Source organism: Sebastes fasciatus, chromosome 6, assembly GCF_043250625.1.
Source record: "Sebastes fasciatus isolate fSebFas1 chromosome 6, fSebFas1.pri, whole genome shotgun sequence".
Classification (NCBI taxonomy): domain Eukaryota; kingdom Metazoa; phylum Chordata; class Actinopteri; order Perciformes; family Sebastidae; genus Sebastes; species Sebastes fasciatus.
In genome coordinates, this window is record NC_133800.1 from 21,339,651 (window position 1) to 21,362,529 (window position 22,879).

Sequence of the window (22,879 nt, forward strand, 5' to 3'; positions counted from 1 at the left end):
TCAGCGAAATTGTATACAGCGAATATGTATTATAATTACACTTTTGTCTTACTAGCATCAGGATACACCAGGTTATACCTTGGTGATTTCTGTTCAGGTAGAATTAGCAAAACCTTGTCAAGGGAGGCTCTGAATCAACAATCACAGTATCACAATATTATGTTTTGTGATACTGTATTGATTCTCAAAAACACTATTCATTTTTAATTAATAGTTTACATGCAAAGATTCGTGGCAGAGAGTGGCTCAGATTGAACAAAAAGTAGTCCTATGATGTTGGATGGAATATCTTATTTTAAAAATCGCAATATATCGCCTTGCTTACAGTATTGCAATACATCGCAATATACTGAATCGTAACCCCTGTATCATGATACATATCGCTTCACCAGATTCTTGCCAATACACAGCCCTACTAGCAAATGTAGTTAAAGAAGGCAAGTCTTTCTGTATGAAAGCGGTTGATGTCAGAGCACCGGTTGCTTGCTTTGTTTGCCTATTTCTGTCCCCTCTGAAGGAGATTCCACACGCGTGTTCATGAGCTTCTACAAGGCCTGGCAGGCCCTAATCCAACTATTTACATCTCCATGACAACCCCGCTTGTCCCACAAGCTCCGCCAGCCTGTGATGATAGCCTTGGTTGTTTGGAGTATATCAGAGCTCAGAGGTCCAAAGTGAAATGAGGAGGATTTTCAAAGGCATATTCACACAGCTGCAAGGCGAGGCATAACCACACACAGCTCAACACAGCAGTGAAGTGGTGGGCAGCCCGACTCTGCTGTTTCAGAGTAAGAAATAAAACACACCGGGGGCTCAGAGGAACAGATCTTGCACCAAAACCCAGCCATCAAGAGCAGCTCTGCTCTGCTGCATGACATAAGGGGCTAATTATGCTAAGTACAATGCATTACCTCTTGCATGTGCTATGAAAGCAGCCATTTCTCTAATGTGCTGCAGAATATAAACATACTTAGTGGAGGAGGCTGACAGAGGACAATCAGCAAGGAGTCCTAAACCACTGTCCTTGTCAGAGGAAAGAAATGGAATCATGTTGTTGGAGCCAAGCATTTCTGATTAACATGTCATCTCTCAGCCCTCCCCTGCTGCCTCCGTTCTCTCTTTCCCATCTCTCCCAGGCAGAACTAGTTTACCTTTCATTAGGAGACCCTTGGCGCAAAATGTGTTTGCTGATAAGAGCCAGCGGTTTATCAACAGTTTATAAAGCACGGCGCTAGGATTAATCAAATCAGCACACATCCGGAGAAGGGCCGGACTCTGTAAACACAATCAGATCTGACTTTGCAGACGGATTGAGAGAAGTGGGGGGAGAGAGAGAGTGAGAACAGGGAGGGAGGGAAGATAAGTGCGGAAAAGAAATGGAATCAAATTAGAATGAAGTCAATTTGGCAGAAATTATGTATTTCGGGCAATTATTTCTCTCCCAGACAGAATGTTATTTCGCGATACTGGTGGGAAGTCAAAATGAGCAGTGGTGGGAGAGGTCTGCAGTCAGAAGTGAGAAAGATATGGTCCCAGTGTCTGTCCCTGAGCCAAACACAGTGCATCCTCTGTGACTAGCAAGGCTGGCTCCTCATTATCTTGGCTTCCATCTGAGGAGAAAATGCAGCGTTGCAGTCTCACTTTAGAGGGACACTGATCACAAGAGCAACTCATCTCAGCTGGAGAAAGATTGCGCCCCCCCCCCCATCTCGCTTTCTCTCCCCGTGTCTCCCACCCTGCTCTGTTGAAGACAGACAGAGATGAGGAATCCTCTCTGTTTTTGGCTCAGAAAAGTGGAAGTTTGAGTCGGAGAGATGGAGCGAAGCTTCAAAAGGCACATGTAATTGAGCAGCCCTAGATAGGCTATCTGGGAACATGAAACAGCAACAGTTGTGACGGAGGGTAATTGCCTCCCTGGGCCTGTATAATGCCTTGTCGAGTCTTTAAACTTGAGCAAACTGCTGGAAGTCCTTATGTCAGCAGGTAATTGGTTCCAGGCATCAGCAGCTATGTGAAATGAAGGAGAGGTAGGTAGGTGGGGTGTACGCATGTGTGTGTTTAGAAAAAGAATGTATGAACGATTCAAAGAAAAGCGTCTTTATAAACATCTTCAGGAGTTGAATTGATTTTTTTTCTCAGCTATGTGCTTTGCTTTTCATTTATTCAGAGTTTCATTATGTAGCGCCAGAGCAAAGAGAAAATATCACCTGCTCTCTGCAGGCACATTTCTTCAAATTACATCTTGATGTATATGCGGGATAGTATCTATGTAAATTTCGCATTGAAGATGGTGGCGCTCGTGTCTCCTCTAAAGCCCAATGCATGTATCAGTGGCCAGTTTTGCAACATATGGTTATGAAAACTGCTTTCACAAACATCTCACAGCTGAAACTAGTCCATCCTTTACTGTAGCTGACTTTCCAGTTGTCTGGCTCTAAATACCCCCAAGATGACCCAGGTCATCCCTGTTGCTGAGGCAAGATGTTGTGGCCTTCAATGTCAGGGTGTCTGTCCTCTCTGCTGGCCTTCATCCAACCCTCTTTCCTGGCTGGAGGATGCAGAGTGGGACCTCGGGAAGGAGATGCTTTATTAGCTGGCCCTGCATGATTAATTGAACATCTGGTCACTCAAAGACAGCTGACCCCAATTCCCAGCTGTTTACCCTCTGTATAAACAGTTAATAAGCCGGCAGTTAATGTGTCACATCGGGGGTCAAGACTGCATTTTGAGAAAACTCTCCATTTCACCGTTAAACCTCTCTTCATGCAGTTGTAGCTAGTGTTCAGTGTTGCTGTATTTTCACAGGTGAACGCTGCTTTAGAAAATGGAAGATGAGAATATACAGAATATTGTTCTCTCTGTTGTTAGCTCGAGAGGTCTTGCCAGCAGTCAGCCAGTCAGCCAGTTGGCCCCCCATGGCGCTGCTGTGGAGCTAAAACCCCTCTCCTCTCCCTCCTGATTAGCAGGGCCTTTGTTCCGTTGGTGGTGGCGCGCCATGAAGCGTGATTGCAGTGGGCAAACTGACGGCTTTAAAACAAGCCTGCCGCTGCGCTGATCTGCATCGCACTTTACCCCCCCCTCTTTGCTTAGCAAAGACAAAATCAAATCAGGTTTTGCTTGTTGTTTGGTCTCTGAGCAGTAAGCCCCCTAAGAGATTTGGGAATTCAGATTTCTTTTTTTTCCCCATTTGATGTACAGTCCTTCTGGCTAAAGGGACGTTTAAGTGCGGGTGGGGAATCTGTGATGCAAAGGCAACAAAATGACTCACTGTTGATGGAATGTGGGTATAATTAATGGGGCTATTTGAGATTTTTTTTTTTTCTCATTTGCCTACAGTTTATTACCTTGCTGTTTTTCTTACTTGCTGTCTATCTGTCTCTTTATCCATAGGCTGCCTCAATGGCGCTAAGCAGCTTGGGCCATGTATACACAGCCATTGGGGACTATCCGAACGCCCTTGCCAGCCACAAGCAGTGTGTCCTGCTGGCCAAGCAGTCCAAGGATCAGCTGTCTGAGGCTCGCGAGCTGGGAAACATGGGGGCGGTCTACATCGCCATGGGAGACTTTGAAAATGCTGTCCAATGCCACGAGCAGCACCTGGGCATCGCCAAGGCCTTGGAGAATAAACGAGAGGAAGCCCGGGCTTATAGTAACCTGGGCAGTGCCTACCACTACCACCGTAACTTTGACAAGGCCATGTCCTACCATACTCACGTTCTGGAGCTCGCCCAGGAGCTGGAGGAAAAGTCCATAGAGATGAGAGCCTACGCGGGACTGGGTCATGCTGCTCGCTGCATGCAGGACTTGGAGAGGGCCAAGCAGTACCATGAACAGCAGCTGTCTATAGCTGAGGGTTTGAAGGACAGGGCCGCAGAGGGAAGGGCCTCCTCCAATCTGGGTATGTATGCAAAATCCACTAAATGACTAAATGAAATGATGAATTTACATGTAGCTGTTAAGCCAGAGTCTTCCATATGTTCCTGGTAGATCATCTTACTTTCTATGGTAACATTTTAACATACTGCATACTGGATATATCACTATCATTGTCTCAAATTTAAGGAAGTGATAACTACTAGTAGCCTTTAAGATAAATCTTAATCCAAAATATGTTTAAAATGTGTCTATGGTAGAACATTTTTTTTTGTTGGATTAGTATAAGGTGAGTTTGATTAGCAAGACCAAGAATAGTACTTTGTTGAGGGTGTTCTATTTGTTATCCAGCATTAATATAGCAGCAAACAACGATTTGCTATGTAAATATATAGAGGAGTAAGTGACTCTCCCTCTGCGTGTGTTGTAATCTGAGTTTCTCTGTGCTTTGTTGACATAGCCGGGCCTTGAGCACGTGCTTTTTGTGCAAGTTCATGCCTCACCGGCTAGCTCACGGCCGCCGCTCTGCACTTCTCTCATACGGCGGTTACAGCTAATAACGCCGTCCATCCTTAAAACAAGTAATACATCCCTATTTCTTTCAGACACCAAAGTGGTTTATGATGCTATGACTGGATTTTACAACTGCAGAAAGTTAGTATAGCAACAATCATTTTATCCTCTGTCTTGACAATCAAGACACAAACTGTAGATTGATGCTGTTCAGGATACAAAGTAATCTACCAGGGATGTATACTAGCATGCATTGATTGGCCAATGCAGCACCTTGCTGGAGGTGTTGTTTTGCGTTGTGGCAAAAGTTAAGCCAGGTTCAAATCTTTTGTTATTTTTGCTGTTGCCCTCTATTGTTGCTCTGAACGCAGCCTCATCAGTCAACAGTTGTCCATTCTAATGTATGCGTATTAATCACTGGAGTGAATCTCCCAGTACAGGGGACACATGACGGACGTCGGTATTAGACTTCTCCTTAGAATTGAGTAGTTGGATCCCCCAAAATACTGGGCATCCCTTTTACACAGATCATCTTATCACCTCTAATGGAAATCCACTCGCAGCATGTACAGTATCTAGTGAAAGTTGTCCTTTGAGATTTCTCCTAGACCCTTTCAAGGACAATGTAAAGATTAGTGTCCAGCAGCACGTGATAAATCTCTGTTTCAGCACATCCTCAGAGAAAAGGAAGCACCTGGTAGAAAAGACAGTGTGAAAGGTGTACTTGCTGCCCTTTTGTTGTTGTGAGGATACAGTATGAGAGCTTCCATTTCCTGCTAGTGTTTTCACTGTGCTGCTGCTGGCTACGGTCCTTTGTTTGTCTTCATTTAAATGAGCTGTTTACTTACAGTTGTTCCCAATGATATTTATGGTTAGTGAGACCTGAGTGTTTTTGTTACTTTTAGGCCGAGGCCAGCTGCAGTATGTTACTGTATCATCATCATAACTATTTTATGTAAAGTTGTTTTTAGATACAGTATTTAAGGGTTGCATTATGTATGTTTCTACAGTGAACAGCACCCAGTAGATTATGTAAGCAGCATAAGGTAGTGGAGTGCAGGCTTTCTGCATGGGAGCCAGGAGAGAACACGGTGCATGTAAGAGAGCCAACAGTTATTCATGAGCCCAGGAAGTTATATGATGACAGAATGCCAACATGTAACGCACACTGTCAGAGTATAAATAAACCACGTAAAACATGTTTAATTTATCACGAGAAATCTCTTCGCATTAATCTGCTCTGCTCTCACCTTCACACTAGCTTGGATTTAATCACGTCTTGAAATGAAAAGTGGTGTGAAGATAAATATAAAAACGAGATGGGGAGGGGAAATTAAATATGTACAATCAGGTCTTTTGATCGAAACTTAAAATGTAATTATTGTCCCCTTTTACAATCCACAGCCAAACCCTGCTAGAATGACATTATTAGCAAGGTAACCTTGTGTGAGTATAACGATGAAAGAAACCTTGGTGATAAAGGTGTCCCTTTGGGTATTCAATACCCCATGAGATAAATGGTATGGCCAATTCTCCTGTATTTAGTCCAGTAGTTCCAACCTGCGCTGGGTGACTTATGATAGCCATCGAGACCGTTGTAAACCTGACTCTAATGGACAACTAAAAGGCATAATAGTTCCTCCCAGATGAGTTATTCTTTAACCTAATGTGTAAAAGTGTGCAAGCACAGAGTGGGGGTTAATCAGCCAAACATAAATTGAAGTCGTCCTCTGACCGGCCTAATGTTCGCACATCCTGGAGTGCTCTTAGCACCAACATGCACCTGATTTTAAAACTGAGCTGGTAACTGGTTGTCATAAATTAGGGGGTGAGAACATTTTATGATCCTACAGTACAGCACAGTACACGTGAGTTTTATTACGAATGACTATATGTCATGCAGCAAATGTATTCCTATCTGTAGTGTGATCGCCTTTATGATGGCAAGAGCGCTCTTGTTCATTATTAGTTGCAACATTGCAGTCCTGCCAGTCCATGACAGAGTAATGATAGTGTAGTTGACGCAGTGTCAGAGACCTCCAGCTGGTGACAGGGTAGAAGCTAAAGAGTGGGTGGTAGCGATGAGGCCTGTTGCTCCGTGAAGACGGCCTGAACAAGCCGCACCATCATGTGGATTCAGTATCTCCTGACACCCAGAGAAGGTTCCTACCCATCTCAGTGCTGCCTGATCTGTAGCTACTTCTTGTCTATTTTCTTCCTCTCCTCTTTTCAGTTTTTGACGCCTCCCTCTCTCACTTTCTCCCCTCACCCCTACTGATTGTAATCTGCAGCTGTCAAGCTCCCAGTAATTGAAACTGACTTGATGAATCGCTTAATTACCTTTAATAGCTGATTCAAGAGGAGCTGAATAATGAAGATAACAGAGAATGAAGTGGAGGGTTGCGAAGCATCAGTCTGTAATTGCCCCAATGTTGTTGTTTTTGTTTGCGGCGGTGGAGTGTGCGTTGTTACTCCGTCGTCAACGCCCGCGAGCCTGCTTAGCACAATAAGATACGGGCTAAAACTAACAGGATGTTGTTTCAGACTTCAAAAAAAAAATGATGCCTTTTACGCCGTGCTCAAACAGGGGAAGGATGATCGAGCGAAGATTAACGAGCCAGCGATAAAAGCAAAAAACACAGTGCAAGAGATGGGAAGGAGAAGTTGCAGAAAGTTTTATTATGCCCTCTCAGCTTGTCGTTAATGTTGCGTGTAGTGTGGGTGGAGCAGCAGCTGACACGGCTCGGAGGTACAGTAGTATAGAGATGGCCATGCTTTAATATCTAACCATGATGCCCAGCGGTACCAGCAGCCCCGGCTCGGCACACTCTGACCTATAAAGCATATGAATATGTTGCATTCCAGCCCCATTTATTATTCATTAATTGGCTAACTTACCCCCTAGTCAGCAATATTTAATATCTGAGAGGAGAGGACTGAAGTGGTGGGTTCCCATGTAGCTCGCATTTCTGGTATTCATGAAACAGAATCTAAATTGTATTATTTTCCCTTTGCATTTCACTTCAAAGAGGCTTTGAATAAGTTTGTTTGATAGCGTTTGTGTTGTAGCCCGGTCTCTCTTGTGCTCCTCCGATTCACACCTCCTCGTTTGACCATGTGTCTCAAAGAAGTCACTCGAAATGTCGACTCCATCGGCGACAAAGGCCGGAGGTAACAGTCCTAATTAAGCGTTTTTTTTCCTCCTTCCTTTTATCCAGCATCCCCGGGGATTGCTTTCTGCTGATGCTCACAAAAACAAAGCAACAGAGAGAGGAAAACAACAGGAAGAAGAGTTCAACAGAGAATCAGACAATGTGCACTGCGATGCTCTGTATTCAAATCGCATCGGTGGTATCTAAAAACAGGGCACATAACTTCTGCATTTAATTAGTTTCAGAGCTTTTATGTTAAACCCCTTTTACAGCTTTTTCCACTTACGGATCATGTGAGAATCTACATTCCAGAAAATCACTTGTGGAAATCTGCTTCGTCCAGACATCTGATTACCAGGTGTTGTAACGTGTCTGACGGTAACAATGTCACACCAGTGGATTAAGCACTGGGATTTGTATTTTTTAATAGGCTGTGTGTTTGATGGCGGTTGAAATATAGCAACAGCGACCCTGAGACTGAGAGCTCTTCAGCATCGTGAAAGGAACTATTATGTCAGCCTTTTAAGTGAATGGCATTTAAATAGGCGGAATCATCAAATAATTAGCAGATAAGATAAACATCCTTTCTCATGACATGCTTTTACCACCAGTGCATCATCATCACCATCATTATCATCATTATAACAACAACAATGGTCGCATGAACATAAATCCAGTACCTTTTCAAAACAGATTTCCGACTGCCTCTCAGCAGGGACAAACTACAGACGTGGACCAGACTTGCCCGGGGCACTGAGGCATAGAGATTATTCCGTTTTGTACCTAAGCCTTCGGAAACAGCACTGATTGTAGATATATTATTAGTCTGACCAGGAAAGCGAGCAGGAGAGAACTGAATTTACAGAGGAATTTAGCGAGCCTAATGGCCCAGACAGGATGAATGAAAGGCCGCTGTAAGGGGGGAAGACAGGGAGAGAGCCTAACGAATACATAAAGAAGTGCATTTATCTGAGATCGGTGACATCTTCAACTCTCCGTTAATGACTGGGTAAATACCTTGAGTAAATATTATCCTGCAAAAGGAGAGAGGGGGCAATGGTTGAAGAAGAGGAGGTGGGCTTTTTAGGATGTTATGTTACTGCCCTGGAGAGATCTTTAGCTATCTAGCTGGAACCCAAATGTTCTGTTTGTTGGAAAAGCAGCAGACGCTCCCTGCCTCCCCCTGCACGGCCCCCTTCAATCTCCTGACAGAGGACCATGCCAGAAAACTGGACTAGAGGCCCTGCGAAACACACTCACCCTAGTCTTTATGCTTACACTAAAGTTTTAGCTCACTGTACGCAGACTTATTCTCCTCACTGCTGAGCTATTAAGTGAAACAAAAGAGCCGTAGCATTCTTCTGCGTTAAGCAACTGTGCCCTGCGTTAAGCACATCTGCAGATTCAGCATGAAATGTGATCTGTTCCTAAACGGAGAGGCGATTGTGCGAAAAAAAAAAAAAAAAAAAAAGTGGAGACGCTGAGACTGAACATTGTTGGATTACGTGGTCGGAGGAATCAGATGTCGTGCGTGTGGACAGCACAGCAACAGTTGGTTTGAAGGAGGGGTGAGGGTCATGAGAGCTCAGCTCGTGCTTCAGGAGGACACGTTCAGAGAGATCTGTGTGTTTCTGTTGGCAGACCACCCACACTGCACGCATCCATGCCCTGTCCTTTTTTATCTTCGTCCTTCCTGTCTCTCTGTCAGTCAGACTGTAGGAGATGTCTGAGTCTGCTGGTGAGGATTTGCTACCTCAAGCCCAGAAACCCCCCCCAGCTCCGCCCCTTCCCGACTCCTACAGACCCAAGCAGGATCTAGACTCTGCCTCGGCTCACTACTCCCCCCCACAGATCATACAAATACATTAATGTATATTGTGCAAATCATACAACTCAGTTAAGACACTTTGCATATTATAATGGGGTCTTTCAACTTCCATTCACCCTTTCGTTTTCACAGATGCGATTAGAGTGGAAGTCTGTATGAAAGTAATCCAGCGTATTATGATACAGTCATCCATATATCATCTGTGGAGGTTGCACATAACCCGGTATGAGCCGTTTCAATCCGGTGTTTCCCTTTCTCTGTGCTCGGTGGTGCAAATTTAGATTATTTTTTTGACTTCACACTAGAACCCTTAAGTATAAAAATGGGTTAAGGCGGTTAGTCCCGTTTGCCATTTCTGATTTTCTGTACTGTGTGGGGGAAGAACTGAATTATTGTTTGAAGAATTCTTAGGAAAAAAGGAAAACAAAATCAAAACTGGTGCATCTAATAAAAAAAGGGTCGTGAAGGGTTTTCTACCTTTACCTTTTTAAGTGCGTCTCTTCACTTACCTCACAATTACTTAAAAACATATTTATTCTGCATTTTAAAACCATTATATGGCATGATATAGCCTTGATTTGTCAGACACATTGCATCCATTAGTACTGTCCCTAAACTGAATAATTAAAGTAAATGCTCTAGAAATTATAAAAGGTATTCAGAAGCACTAAACTAAGTATGCTAGCTATGGCAGAATAAAATGTTTTGTGAATGCAGCTCAGTTTCATTGGAATTTCCTTCCAACATTGACTTCCCTATTATGGTATTTTACACGTGCCAATCTCTGTGAGCCAAGACCTGTTTTCCACCAACAATTCCAGCATCCGGTTCTGGTTTTCTACTTCTCAAACATGAATGCAAATTATAATGTTGACCTCATTCTAAAATATAAATGAGGAACACACCCAAGTCATTATTTCGGGCTCAGGCTGGTCATCTCCGCTCTATTCCTAGTATCATGCTGGCCCAGTGGCAGCCGCACCATTGTTGGTGAAATCCTCTTAGCCGACTGTAGAGCTCTGGACCTCCACAGCTCCCTGGAAGAATGACACAGTGATTTACTCAGAACAAGACACCATCCCTCAAAGTCATCACTGCTGCATATCCCTCTATGTACAGCCAGCTGTGTAATGAAAAGTGACAACACATTGCCATGCTTTTAATGTCTTTGGTTATGGGGGGATGGAGCGGGCTATGGATGGATAGGGCCCTGTGTGAAATGTTTTTCACAGGCGTCGTCTCAAGCTGTGCACAAAAGAGAAATAATTGAGGCGTATTGTTTAATATGTTACAGTCAAGTGCATTTAGTACGCACCACAGACTTACAATGTTAAGACTCAAATTAAATTGAATCTGATTGGAGTCATTTTCAGTTGGATACCACACCACAGTGACCGCCTCAGCCAGAATACCCGCACTAATTCCAAATTTTTGTGTTTCAGCAGTATTTACCGGCACGTTTGGTACGGTTTTATTTACTATCCTGCTAGATGCTATTCCCAGAGGGTTCCCTAATCCTCTTGCCATATGGGGGGGAGGGCAGAAAATATTTTCTTGCTTCAAGTGTGGCTCCAGGCATAGCCTAAGGCTTATGGCAATTTTGGCTGCAGCTTCCAAGCCCAACCTCAGACCCCGCCATACACCCCCCAGCCTCTGTCCCGGGCTGTCTCTCCTACCCCTCCGTCCATCGCCGAGCCCCAGATCCATTTTTAGCCTGCAGCATGGAACATGTTTGCTGGTAATACATCAGTAGGCATTATATCCTCAGAAAGATCAGCCTCCGTTGGGGGAAGCATAACCTTGGGAGTGACTTTGTGGCGAGAGCTGCCAGTGCTCTTCCAACTAGCCTGCTGTGAATCTTAACATGCTCCCACTCTTAGGAGAGACTCCCAAGAAAGGCAAAGCTGAGGGGTTTGTCCAAGGTGGAGGAAATGTCTCTGCTAGTGGAACCTTAAAATCCAAAACGCCTCATTAATTTATTTTGGCTCAAGCAAAAGACAGTTTTACAGTATTTGTCCTGTACATAGTCCAAAGAACCACTCGTTGTGCAGATATGTCATTTTCTTCCTGTATTATTTGCCAGCGCTGCTTCTCTCCGTGTTCTACTCTGTGATACGCCGAGCATACCAACTCCTCAGGGCGGCGACCTGATGATTACAAGGTCAGAGTTCAGGTTGTACCACTTTAACCTGAGAGCACAAACAAGCAAGCAAACAAACAAACAGCAAATCAGGTTTTGATTTGTCAGTAGGTGTCTGCTGCATGCTGAATCATGGTCTGAATTAAGTAGGCAGAGAATCTCTGATGATGTTTTCCCAGCAAAAATCCAATCTGTCTGCAGAAAAAGCTGTTAGATTTCTTCTCAAACACCCAATTTAGGCAGGTTTAGTTTGAAACTAATCTCCTCATTTAGGCTTGATTTAGAGTGAAATACTCATGATGCATCTTTCACTCTCGTATGGATTTCTTCCGTGTCCACCAACGTACCAAAGTATATACTGTATGTATGAATGTATTAATATCCATACATACCTGGTAATGTGTCAAACCAATATACAGCCCAGTGGCTCATACTTCAGAGGCGCCAAAGCTTTTTTTTCCTTATTCTCGTTGGACTAATGTGCAGCATTTTAATTGAGCCAACATCTGAATGCATAGCCACATCTATCGTTCAACTTCTGCAGTCGTTCGAGCCGTCTGTTTAGTTTCACTCCCACTGTTTATGTAGCCTGTGTTCAGGCCCGTAATGTGGCAGGTTTCGGATGAAATAAATGGGAAAACACACATGGCGGTAACTAATCCCGGCGGCACCATCGCATATTCACCACAAGCCACAGAGCCCCCCTCCGCCCCCCCGGTTCCCACCTACTCTAGCCCTCTCCATCCCCGGTGTCCCATCAGCGGCTGTAACCCCCGTCCTAGTGGCCCATTAGTCTCCGTGCTGATGCAGCAAAGCAATGATGGCCAGGCTGGTGGATGAAGTTATTTGCCTTGTAGCTGGTTTCTCAGTCTCCATCCACCAGCCTGCAGCCATCCTGTCTTCTCTCAATTATTATCATTGAAAGCTGGGTGACGATGCAAAAAGGAGAGACCCAGAGATTAGCGGTGAGTCTCAGGAGGAAGGAGGAGAGATACGGTAGATGTGCTGTGATGTCTCTTTACTCTCTGCTGTGTATTAGTCAGTGTGTATGAGTGGGCGTGGGAGCACATTTTGTTTGGATGTTGTGTGTATGTACGTGTGCCTGGCTGTGAGGTAAAGCTATTATTTTTCAGAGGATGGTATTTTATCAGAGATAATACTCTCAATGCACCGGCTCCTCCATTATTTATTGTTTCTCCACACTTATCTCGTTTTTCTAAAGTTGTTTGCTGAGCTTTCCATTGGCTCTTCAAGCTCTCCCCCCACTTTTACTTCCTCTGTCTTTCTTTCCTGTTCTCTCGTAACCATTTTCAAACCCTGTGGAAAAGTTGTTGGTTTTGTTAAAATCCCTCTAAGACACGATCATCAAAGGCAGCTTAGACAATCAAAAGATTCTATTTTGGTGGTACAATAACTCTGTTTGATTGCACTACGTTTTAATGACCATAATTCTGTGGAAGAGCGTGTTGTGTAAGCAGAGAACAGATGGCTCAGAGAGCATATTTTAACAGCCAAATGACTTGTTTTGTACACGAAGAGCTGACTAGGCACTTGAATTTCACTCAATTACAATTTCCCCCCGAATGGGTCTTTAACTTCGTGCTGTTGCGCTCTCTCCCTTCTCCACAGGCATCATCCACCAGATGAAGGGGGACTATGAAACTGCACTGAAACTCCACAAAACACACCTGGCCATCGCTCAGGAGCTGAATGACTATGCTGCTCAGGGCCGATCCTATGGTAACATGGGTAACGCCTACAACGCCCTGGGAGCCTTTGACCAGGCTGTCCGCTACCACCGCCAGGAGCTGCAGATCTCCATGGAGGTCAATGACAGGGCGTCGCAGGCCTCCACTCATGGAAACCTGGCTGTAGCGTACCAAGCCCTGGGAGCCCATGACCGCGCTCTGCAACATTACCAGAACCACCTCAACATCGCTCGCGAGCTCAGAGACGTCCAGAGCGAGGCGCGGGCTTTGGGCAACCTCGGCAACTTCCACTGCTCTCGAGGAGAGTTCCCTCAGGCCGTGCCCTACTACGAGCAGTACCTCCGCTTGTCCCCCGACCTCCAAGACATGGAGAGCGAAGGGAAAGTTTGTCACAACCTGGGTTATGCCCACTACTGTCTGGGCAACTACCAGGACGCCGTCAAATACTACGAGCAAGACCTAGCTCTGGCCAAGGACCTTCATGACAAACTGAGCCAGGCCAAGGCATACTGTAACCTCGGTTTGGCGTTCAAGGCCCTGGGAGACTTCACTAAGGCGGAGGAGTGTCAAAAATACCTGCTGTCGCTGGCCCAGTCCCTGAACAATGCACAGGCTCGCTTCAGAGCTCTGGGGAACCTCGGGGACATATTTGTCTGTAAAAAAGATGTGGCCGGAGCCATTCAGTTTTACGAGCAGCAACTGGCCTTAGCTCACCAGGTACGCCCACACACACAATGATTGTAGCACAACATATACTAGAACAATTCATCATATAAATAGGAAATGTCATGTGGAATGTAATGTCGATATCACTCACTCACGTCCCTCGTGCTGATATTCTATCTGGTTTCAGGTTAAGGAGCGTAGGATGGAGGCCTGTGCCTATGCCGCCCTCGGGGCCACCTACAGACTCGTGCAGAAATATGACAAAGCCCTGGGCTACCACACCCAGGAGCTGGAGGTGTATCAAGAGCTGGGCGACGTGCCGGGAGAGTGCAAAGCCCACGGTCACCTGGCTGCTGTCTACATGGCCCTGGGGAAGTACGCCATGGCCTTTAAGAGCTACGAAGAGCAACTGGAGCTAGGGCGGAGGCTGAAGGATCCCGTCGTGGAGGCTCAGGTGTACGGAAATATGGGCATCACTAAAATGAATGTAGGCGTGATGGAGGAGGCTATTGGCTACCTGGAGCAGCAGCTGGCCACTTTACAGCAGCTGAGTGGCAACGAGGCAATGATGGACAGGGGCAGGGCCTATGGGAACCTGGGAGACTGTTATGAGGCGCTGGGAGACTTTGAGGAGGCCATCAAGTACTATGACCAATATCTGTCAGTGGCTCAGAGCCTCAACCGCATGCAGGACCAGGAGAAGGCCTACAGAGGCTTAGGAAATGGGCACAGGTGAGTCTGCTTTAAATGAAAGGCATCCTGTTTCAAATTCACTATTTCACACAGCTAGAAAAACACACTCCAGTATCAATATCCCCTAGCTGTCGCAGTAGCAGATAATTGTATTGACTAATAATCACAGTAATCCTACTTTGCATGTTATTTTCCTCCTCGCTCTCACTATAAAGGACCACCGTAGTTTAGAGACACCTTGCTGGTGAGCAAAACCTGGATGTGAGCCTGGTGCTAGCTGTCTCAGCAGCAGCCTAGTCAGTGGCCCCGGCCTTATCTGTATGCAAAGAGGCTTTGGCACACAGACGTCTGAAACTGAGAAGCGCAGTTATTTCGAGGCAACCTCTTACATCTCGTGTCTCTTTCTCCCTTTCTATTTCTCCTTATGCTTCAAAGAGCTGATAGCATCCTGGGAGACTACGCTGCAAAATAAAACACGAAAGGCTTGCTGAAAATCCTCATTTCGTAGATGATTTTCTTCTTATTGTGCGGCATCAGCATGGCACCACAGCAATCACACACGGCAGTATTAGCCATGCATGAGTTCCGGGGGTAATAATAGACATCGCACTCAAACCCTTCTCGTCTCCTAACAGCTCTTAGTCAAGCACATATATTATCACACAACATTAATTAAGCTTACGGCTTTTATTCTTTTAATGCTCCATTTGAACCGGCATCCGGCGATTGTCGGTGTGCCTGAGCGTGTGAATAAAGTCTGTTTGAAGGCTGTGAAGGCGAACAAAATGCCGGGATGGGATGAATGCCACTCTGTCAACACATTCACCAGAGTATGGAAGCGAGGATCCTTTGACAGATGATGACCCATCTCGTGTTAAAGGAGGGTAGACAGTGTTACTCTTCAGACACAGCCTCAATTATAAATTCCATATCAGTGCTCAGACATTTCTCATATAGCCTTCCAGTCAGTCCACATCAGCAGCTATCAGGAGTGTGTTGGACACACTAATAGTACTCTGTTACAGGAGAATAATATCTGTATGATAATCAAGAATACATTTGCCCCGAGATATGAGATAAGCAGAGAGTGTTGAGGGCATTAAAAATATCTGATGTATTTGCTAAATTTGGACAGAAAAAGCCGATGACAGTTTTTCTTTGAGGTTGTCTTGTTGCTTTCTTATCTCACATATCTCCCTCCTGATCTCATTGGTTTTCTGTCTGTACCTGCAGGGCCATGGGAAACCTACAGCAGTCGCTGGTGTGTTTTGAAAAGCGGCTTGTAGTGGCTCACGAGCTGGGGGAGTGTGGAGGCAAGGCTCAGGCCTACGGCGAACTGGGCGCACTGCACAGCCAGCTGGGAAATTACGAGCAGGCCATCTCCTGTCTGGAGCGTCAGCTGGCCATCGCCCGCGACACCCAGGACCGACTACTGGAGGGCGACGCCAGTTGCGGTTTGGGCGTTGTGTATCAATCTATGGGAGAGTACGAGACAGCCCTGCGATGCCATCAAAGTGACCTGGAGATCGCAGAGGAAACGGGCAGCCCCGCGCGCCAGGCCCGCGCCTATGGGAACTTGGGCCTTACCTACGAGTCGCTTGGAAACTACGAGCGGGCAGTGGTGTTCCAGGAGCAGCACCTAAGCGTGGCGGCTCAGACTAATGACTTGGCTGCCAAGACACTGGCCTATGGCAGCCTGGGGAGAACACACCACGCACTGCAAAACTACTCACAAGCTGTCATGTACCTGCAGGAAGGTGAGTGAGTCTGGGGTAACGGGAGAGAGGATTGCCTTTGTTGCCTGAGCTGATAGGCTTAGAGTTTGTGAATTCATGAATATGAAATGCAGAGCATATTTGTTGCTAAGCCTTTGCCACATTTTTATTAGTCTGTGTGCATGTGTGTGTGTTTGTGCTTATGTGTTATAAGTGCACAGGGGGATTTTGTGTGCGTATTATGCGTCTGTGTTGTCTTCTGTGCTGTATAGGTATACCAGCATTTGTGTGTGTGTATGTCTGTGCAAACCCATCAGGATGCACGCCAAGGCATTTTTCCTGTTTACTGCTAGCTGTTATTCACACCTCTATATCTACTTTTCTCAGAGGGTTCTTTGCAGCGAAGTGCCAAAGGATCTTTTCACACAGTGGCTGACAGACTCCTGCCTCTCATGCTTCATTGTCCCCGGCAGATTATGGTGAAATAAAAACCTGCAGCTTGCCTGCCCTCGAAAATTCATTATGTCAGTGACAGTGCAGGAAGGGTTTGTCACCGAGGATGTGATAAGTGAGAGCGTCCATGGATGTGAGCTGAATGTCCACACCACCAGCCTCGCCCGTGCCCATTGGCGGACCTCATTCTCAGGCACACCCGCCGTTTTTACGACCCAAACCCTGTTTGAATCCGGGAAAATTGCAGCTCGTGCAAGAGGACAGTTGTATATTTCACCCTGCGGGGAGTGAATGCAAGGGAACAGGAATATAGCTCCTCTATCGCTCCTCCGTCCGCTCTATTAGAGTTAGCCGGGCCTGCAGTGACCCATACACCCTCTGCAGGCCTGCTTGTTGAGCTTTAATGGAAACAAAGGCGACAGGCCATTCTGTCTCCACCCTGTCCTCCTGTTGTCCCCCGCATTGTCCTTGTATTGTTCCTCGGTCTGGCTGTGAAAAAGAACAGTGCCTTCACTATCCTTGACAGCCAATTATTTCTGGCCAACCTACCCAGACCGAAAAGTTGGCAAGGTTTTTTTCCCTTCAGTTTTTCTATTTTTTCTACTCCTACTGCTAGTTGTGTGTGTTTTTTTTTTTTTTTGTTCTTCATGCTGCACTGCTTGTTTTTTGTTTATCGAAAAAGATTAATTGGAATGAGGGATAGAAAGGCAGCTCTGAACTAGTGCAGATACCGTTGACAACATGTGACCTCCAAATCAGTGCGTGTGTATTTATGTGTGTTTGTCTGATGGTTAGTCTGTGTTGCGCAGTAATACGGAGTGACAAGGCTACAGCGGAAGACACGTGAAGACACCAATTAGTTTGCTAGTAGGCAGACATAAATTCTGTCACTTCCAAGTGTTCACACTGCTCCCCAAGTTATCTCTCTGTAATTTTACATTAAAGGACATTGCACATCGCTGTCTCAATCTTAAACAAAAGAGGCATTTCACACCAAGATGCACTTTTCAACGATTAACGCGACGGTGTCATTAAATCAATGCCGTCATTGTAGCGACTAATGGAGGTATTAAAGTTTCTACACGCTTCGTTTATGGAACCACAACTAATGGAATAACAATACAACATTAACCTGCAGAGACTGTTTTTGGTCAAACTGTACTTGATGCTTAATATTTGAACCTATAAAAATGAAATGGTATATCGATTCACGCAGATTGGAAATAAAAATCAAATATGGAATATTCAGAATATACCCTTATGGAAAAAATGTAGAATTTATAGAATTTGTATACGAACAGACCATGTTTTGTTTCTTGGCTTACATACAAAACATGCATGGGATAATAAACTCATAGTATATGCTTGTATAAATTAACTGCATAATCTGTAAGAAAGGGGCCTTAGTCGTGTGTAAGACAAAACAGACCTTGTAGGTTCATATACAGACTATATAAATGGTGATCTTATGCAGTGTTATAAACACTGATAATTGTAATAAAACACATTTGAGTAGCTAGGCCTTTGGACAGCTTGTCAGGAGGCATATAAATCTTAATGCAGCTAGATGATAAGTATCACAGTGTGAAATGACCTTTCATCATCGTATATGGACCCCTCACAGTTCTCAGTGTGTCTGTTTTTATGCTATAAATCTTGGATGTTGGTTGCTGTTAAAGTGGCAGTAGGGGTTTGACTGGTGGCATAATGAGCAGCTGATATACTGTTTTTGCTTTCAACTTTTGTAGATCTTTGAGGCTGTTTTATTTCTCTTATTTTATTTCTTTACTTCTTAGGCTCAGAACAGACACATATTTCACTTCACCTCAATATATTTTAATGAATACGAAAATATGAAGTGACCTGATCTAGTGCTGGACGATTTGGAGAAAATCAAATATCACAATACTTTTGACCAAATACCTCAATATTGGTATTGCAACGATATTGTAGGATTGACTATTGGTGCTTTCACAAAATATTCACACGATGAGATTTTTGACAAATAATCATCAGTAATGTGGATATAATAATTAAGAGGGTAAAGACAATAATAGAAGAGCTAGAACAATATGGTTCAGAAAATAACATCACTTTACTGAAATGCAGCCTTTAAAACCAGAAAAAAACAACACTTATACACTTACATATTACGATATCCAGGAGACGATATCTAGTCTCATATCACACTATCTATATATTATCGATATATTGCCCAGCCCTAACCTGATCTGATTAAGGGGAAAAACAAACCTAGCCTATTGTAGTATTATCTCATAAATTATTAAGCAAGCTCTCACAACAATATTTACTTCTCAACTTAATGCAAATGTCTGTACTGTCTTACTACCAATGTGAATTTTCTTTATGAATTTGGTGTCAGTGTCACACTTCCCATCATGCTCAGTGTTTAGACTAGTCAGAGGTGGAGTGGAGTGGAGAAGAGGGAGTCACAGCACTGAGAATTTGTATCATGAAAACATCTCCAGGATTTTTACTCTACAAAAATAGTTTATGCTACACTTGCTGTATATGACACACTGTCTCTTTTCCACATGTGGTCATGATCAAAGAGTACTGCGCTGTCATGTGCCTGGGTATTTTGTTTCCGGCGCAACGCACTTGCGGTTCCACAGTGCATGAGATTTCGCTGCCTTGTTCCGACGCACGTGTATGTGGTGTCTGCATTTAAAGCTTGTGTCTGAAGCCAGAGGTGCGAGGGCCTCAGGGGCTGCAGAGAATCTCTCACCCAGCTGTCAAGCAGCCTTTAAAGTGTTCTCTAGTTGCTCTTCAGGGTGCAGCCAGCCACGGCCACATCCTCGTGTCAGCCGCCGCTACGTGACTGTGCCTGCGGGGCGCACCAAAGGCACGCGCGGTGACAGTGACAGACACTGAATGATACAGGGCGGGAGAACAGAGGGAATAAGAGAGTCGGGGAGGGATGGAGGGAAAGAAAGAAAGAAAGAGAATGGCGGGCGGGCGGGCGGAGGGGAAAGACAGAGATCGGCGTGAGTCATAATTCACATGTATTATTTCACTGTCAACTGGAGAATAAAGAAAACATAGAGTTGGTTGACATTCAGGCTTGATCATAAAGAACTATCACAGAGCAGCTCAGAGAAAGAAAGTATTTCTTGTGTGAGGTTGTGTGTGCGCGCAGATGAAAGGCTCGGAGCCGGAGTTGAGATGAGTGAGGGGTGAGGCTGTCAGAGAATGAAAAGGATAATTTAGATCTGTTTCCTCTCTCTTGCTCCAGCGCCTAATGAGCCCTAAGCATCGCCGAGTACCCGCAAGCACTGCCACCACAGCCAAGATGAAACAGGTAGAGAGAGCAGAGGGGGGGCCAGAGACACAGGAACGGAGATGAGAAAATGAATACGGGAGGTAGAGGGAGAGAGCGAGGAGCACAGCAGATGCATGGGGGAAGAGGGCAGACAGAGGGGAGGGTGTGTGGAAAGATAAGGCGAGAGGGGAGACTGTTGCAGGCTTCAAAGGCTGCCGGCTAACGTGGCCATGGAGGAGCCATGAAGTCTATGGCTGCGTGGTGTGCTGGGTCTTGCGGAATAGGCTGGCTGTTTTCGGGTCACGCTCTCTGTTCTTGGCTTATCTGGTCCAGCCACAGACTGTTTTCCAGGAATGCCGCGGAAAGCAGACTCGGATGAGGGTGGCTTGGCCCATTTTCCTCCTCTCTTTGACCAAAAGCATGTTTAGACCCCTCCGTCGCACAAGCGAGCGGAGAGAACGGACTTGCAAATACGCAGAGCCCGCGTTAACTGAGACTGTGCATGAGCAATAGCCCATTGCAAACGGCAGACTGCTTGCTGTGCGTTTAGCACCTTGTGGGTGATATGTGGCCCAGCAGCTGTCGTTTTTTTTCATCATTGTCCTCTGCGGAGTGGCATTTTCATCTCAGTAATTGGGCAGAACCAAGTACTCGGCAGCCAGACTGAGGACACATGCAAAGATGTGACATACGCCTCACTGCTTGAGGGATTGGAAGTGAAAAACAAACCGCGCGCTCGCCAGGTGATCTGACACAGGCGCTCTCACTGAGCACACACACCTATACACACACACACACACACACACACATTCAAACTTCCTCTGGCTTCCCAAACAACTGTGAGAGTCTCTCAAACAAAATATCACAATTAAATCGACTTTTGCACCGCGAGTTTGCACACGCTCTATTATTAGCTCATCAATGTGTTTGCAAATATTTGTAGACGTCTTTGTGATATTGTCTGGCTTCTTCTCTGCAAGCATTAAGCGCGTGTTTGTGTTTGCTCAGCCAGTCGATGCTTAGCATTGATTACTATGCAGTCCGATTAGTGCTCTAACAGCTTCCCTCTATGGCAGAAGAAAGTGTGTGAGTGTGTGTTGTAGCCCCAGTGTGAGAAGTATCTTACAACTGAGGCCAAATATCCAAACCTGTTCGCTGTCAGAACATCAGTACCACGCTATGCTTACATCTGTTACTCTGAAAGATACCTAAGAGTCTGCCTGCTCTGAATAATTTTGACTCTCCTCTACTCTCGCCTGCTCCCGTTTCCTCCCCTCCTGACAGGCCTGCGGCTTGCAGAGCAGCTGGCTCGGCGTGAGGACGAGGCGAAGATCCGCCATCGTCTCGGGCTCTCTCTGTGGGCCAGTGGGAATCTGGAGGAGGCCCAACATCAGGTAAAGCATCTCCTTCGCCTTCCTCTTCTTTGCCTCGACTCACCTTGACTCATCTCTCGTCTCGTCTCCTCTCCTCTCCTTTCCTATCCTCCATCTGGACTCCCTCCAGCAAAATCCAGCACCTCTTGTAGTTAAAACTGACCTCTAATAAGCACACATCTGTTGGTCGGCAAAGATTACAAATGAGAGCAGGAAGCAGACGTCCAAAGACCTGGAGTGTGAAATATAACTTTTCAGTAATGCCCTTACGGTGAAAGAAAGAGCCCAGAGGAGAGAGAGAGAACAACAGGAGGAGAAGATAAAGGAGAGGTGGCTATAGAGCTCGAACACGGCTGCTGGCAATATGCTGTGGAGTCTGTTGAGCTGGTAAATGCTGTCGTCTCAGCAGACAGGCGACAGATGACTGAAGATTTTCTTTTTTGTATCTACAGTACGTGCATGGTCTCAGGAGTCCCAAGCCTCCGCATCACACACACTCTCGCTCCTCTTCAGCCCACTGCCCACCTGGCAAGCATGGAATATCCCCGTAACATCTCTCTTTGCAGTCTGTCCACACACCACAGCTCAAGATTTGATTTTTTTTTTTTTTTACCCTTAGCTTGTGTATCCACGTATAAAGTCTGTGAACAGTCAGCCAACAGCAGTGGCTGTCACGTGTGTCTGTGGGGATGTTATTCAGCTGCTTTCATTTTCAAAATCTAGTCCAAAACATTTCTGTTATGATACACACGCACACTACGTACATCTATGTGACCCAGATAGCTCTCCTTTTTCTGTCAAAAAAGTAACTTTGTCTGTTTGCAATTATCTGCAACAGGAGTTGGAAAAGAAAGACTGGACCAAGGTGGTGACTAGCGCGGAGGCTCATGAGTCATATTGAGGAATTTGTGTTCAATTAAAGCTAAATATTATTCTAGCAAGCCGATGCAACATATTTTCCACTGCGTGTTTGCTTTCCAGTTTAACGCGTGCCCTTAAGACCTTAGTAGTGCATATTAACATTGTGTTGTTTTTGTTGTAACATACAGAGATCCAGTGTTTTGCCCACATATACCACAGCGATTCTCCCTGTGTCAGCTTGTAGCCCCCGGGGCGAATTGGTGGTGGGAAAGGACACTGTTGTCCTCAGAGTACACATCAAATGGTTATTCATGAGCTGGCCTGTTGCTACAGATGACCTTGGTAAACACCCCGACCCACTTCAAACCTCATTTGTGTAGTCTTGTATTGAAATTCATAAAGCATCCACAGGTGTGGAAGAATGAGTGTACTTGACCTCCTGTTCCTCATTCTCTATATATTTGAACCCAATTGAAGCTTAACACCGTAGCTGTGATCCCGCTCTTCACCGTGTCACGCAGATTGACGTGTCCTGATTCTAATCCGCTATTTCTACAGTGCACGTTCCCTTCATATATCTGAGGAGAACATGAATCAATAAATTCAGGTTTACTTAAGTA

General features: G+C 45.3%; 1 protein-coding gene across 3 annotated transcripts in view; it reads left to right on the top strand.

Annotated features, from left to right (window-relative positions):
• The window catches only part of LOC141769367 (tetratricopeptide repeat protein 28-like), a 176,040-nt gene that overhangs the window by 135,370 nt on the left and 17,791 nt on the right, over positions 1-22,879 (top strand). For all 3 annotated transcript variants that reach the window (XM_074638348.1, XM_074638349.1, XM_074638350.1), the window contains 5 exons: positions 3,391-3,898; positions 13,136-13,932; positions 14,069-14,613; positions 15,808-16,331; positions 21,310-21,419. In XM_074638348.1, coding sequence (XP_074494449.1) covers positions 3,391-3,898; positions 13,136-13,932; positions 14,069-14,613; positions 15,808-16,331; positions 21,310-21,419 — 2,484 coding nt within the window. The remainder of the gene's footprint in view (positions 1-3,390; positions 3,899-13,135; positions 13,933-14,068; positions 14,614-15,807; positions 16,332-21,309; positions 21,420-22,879) is intronic.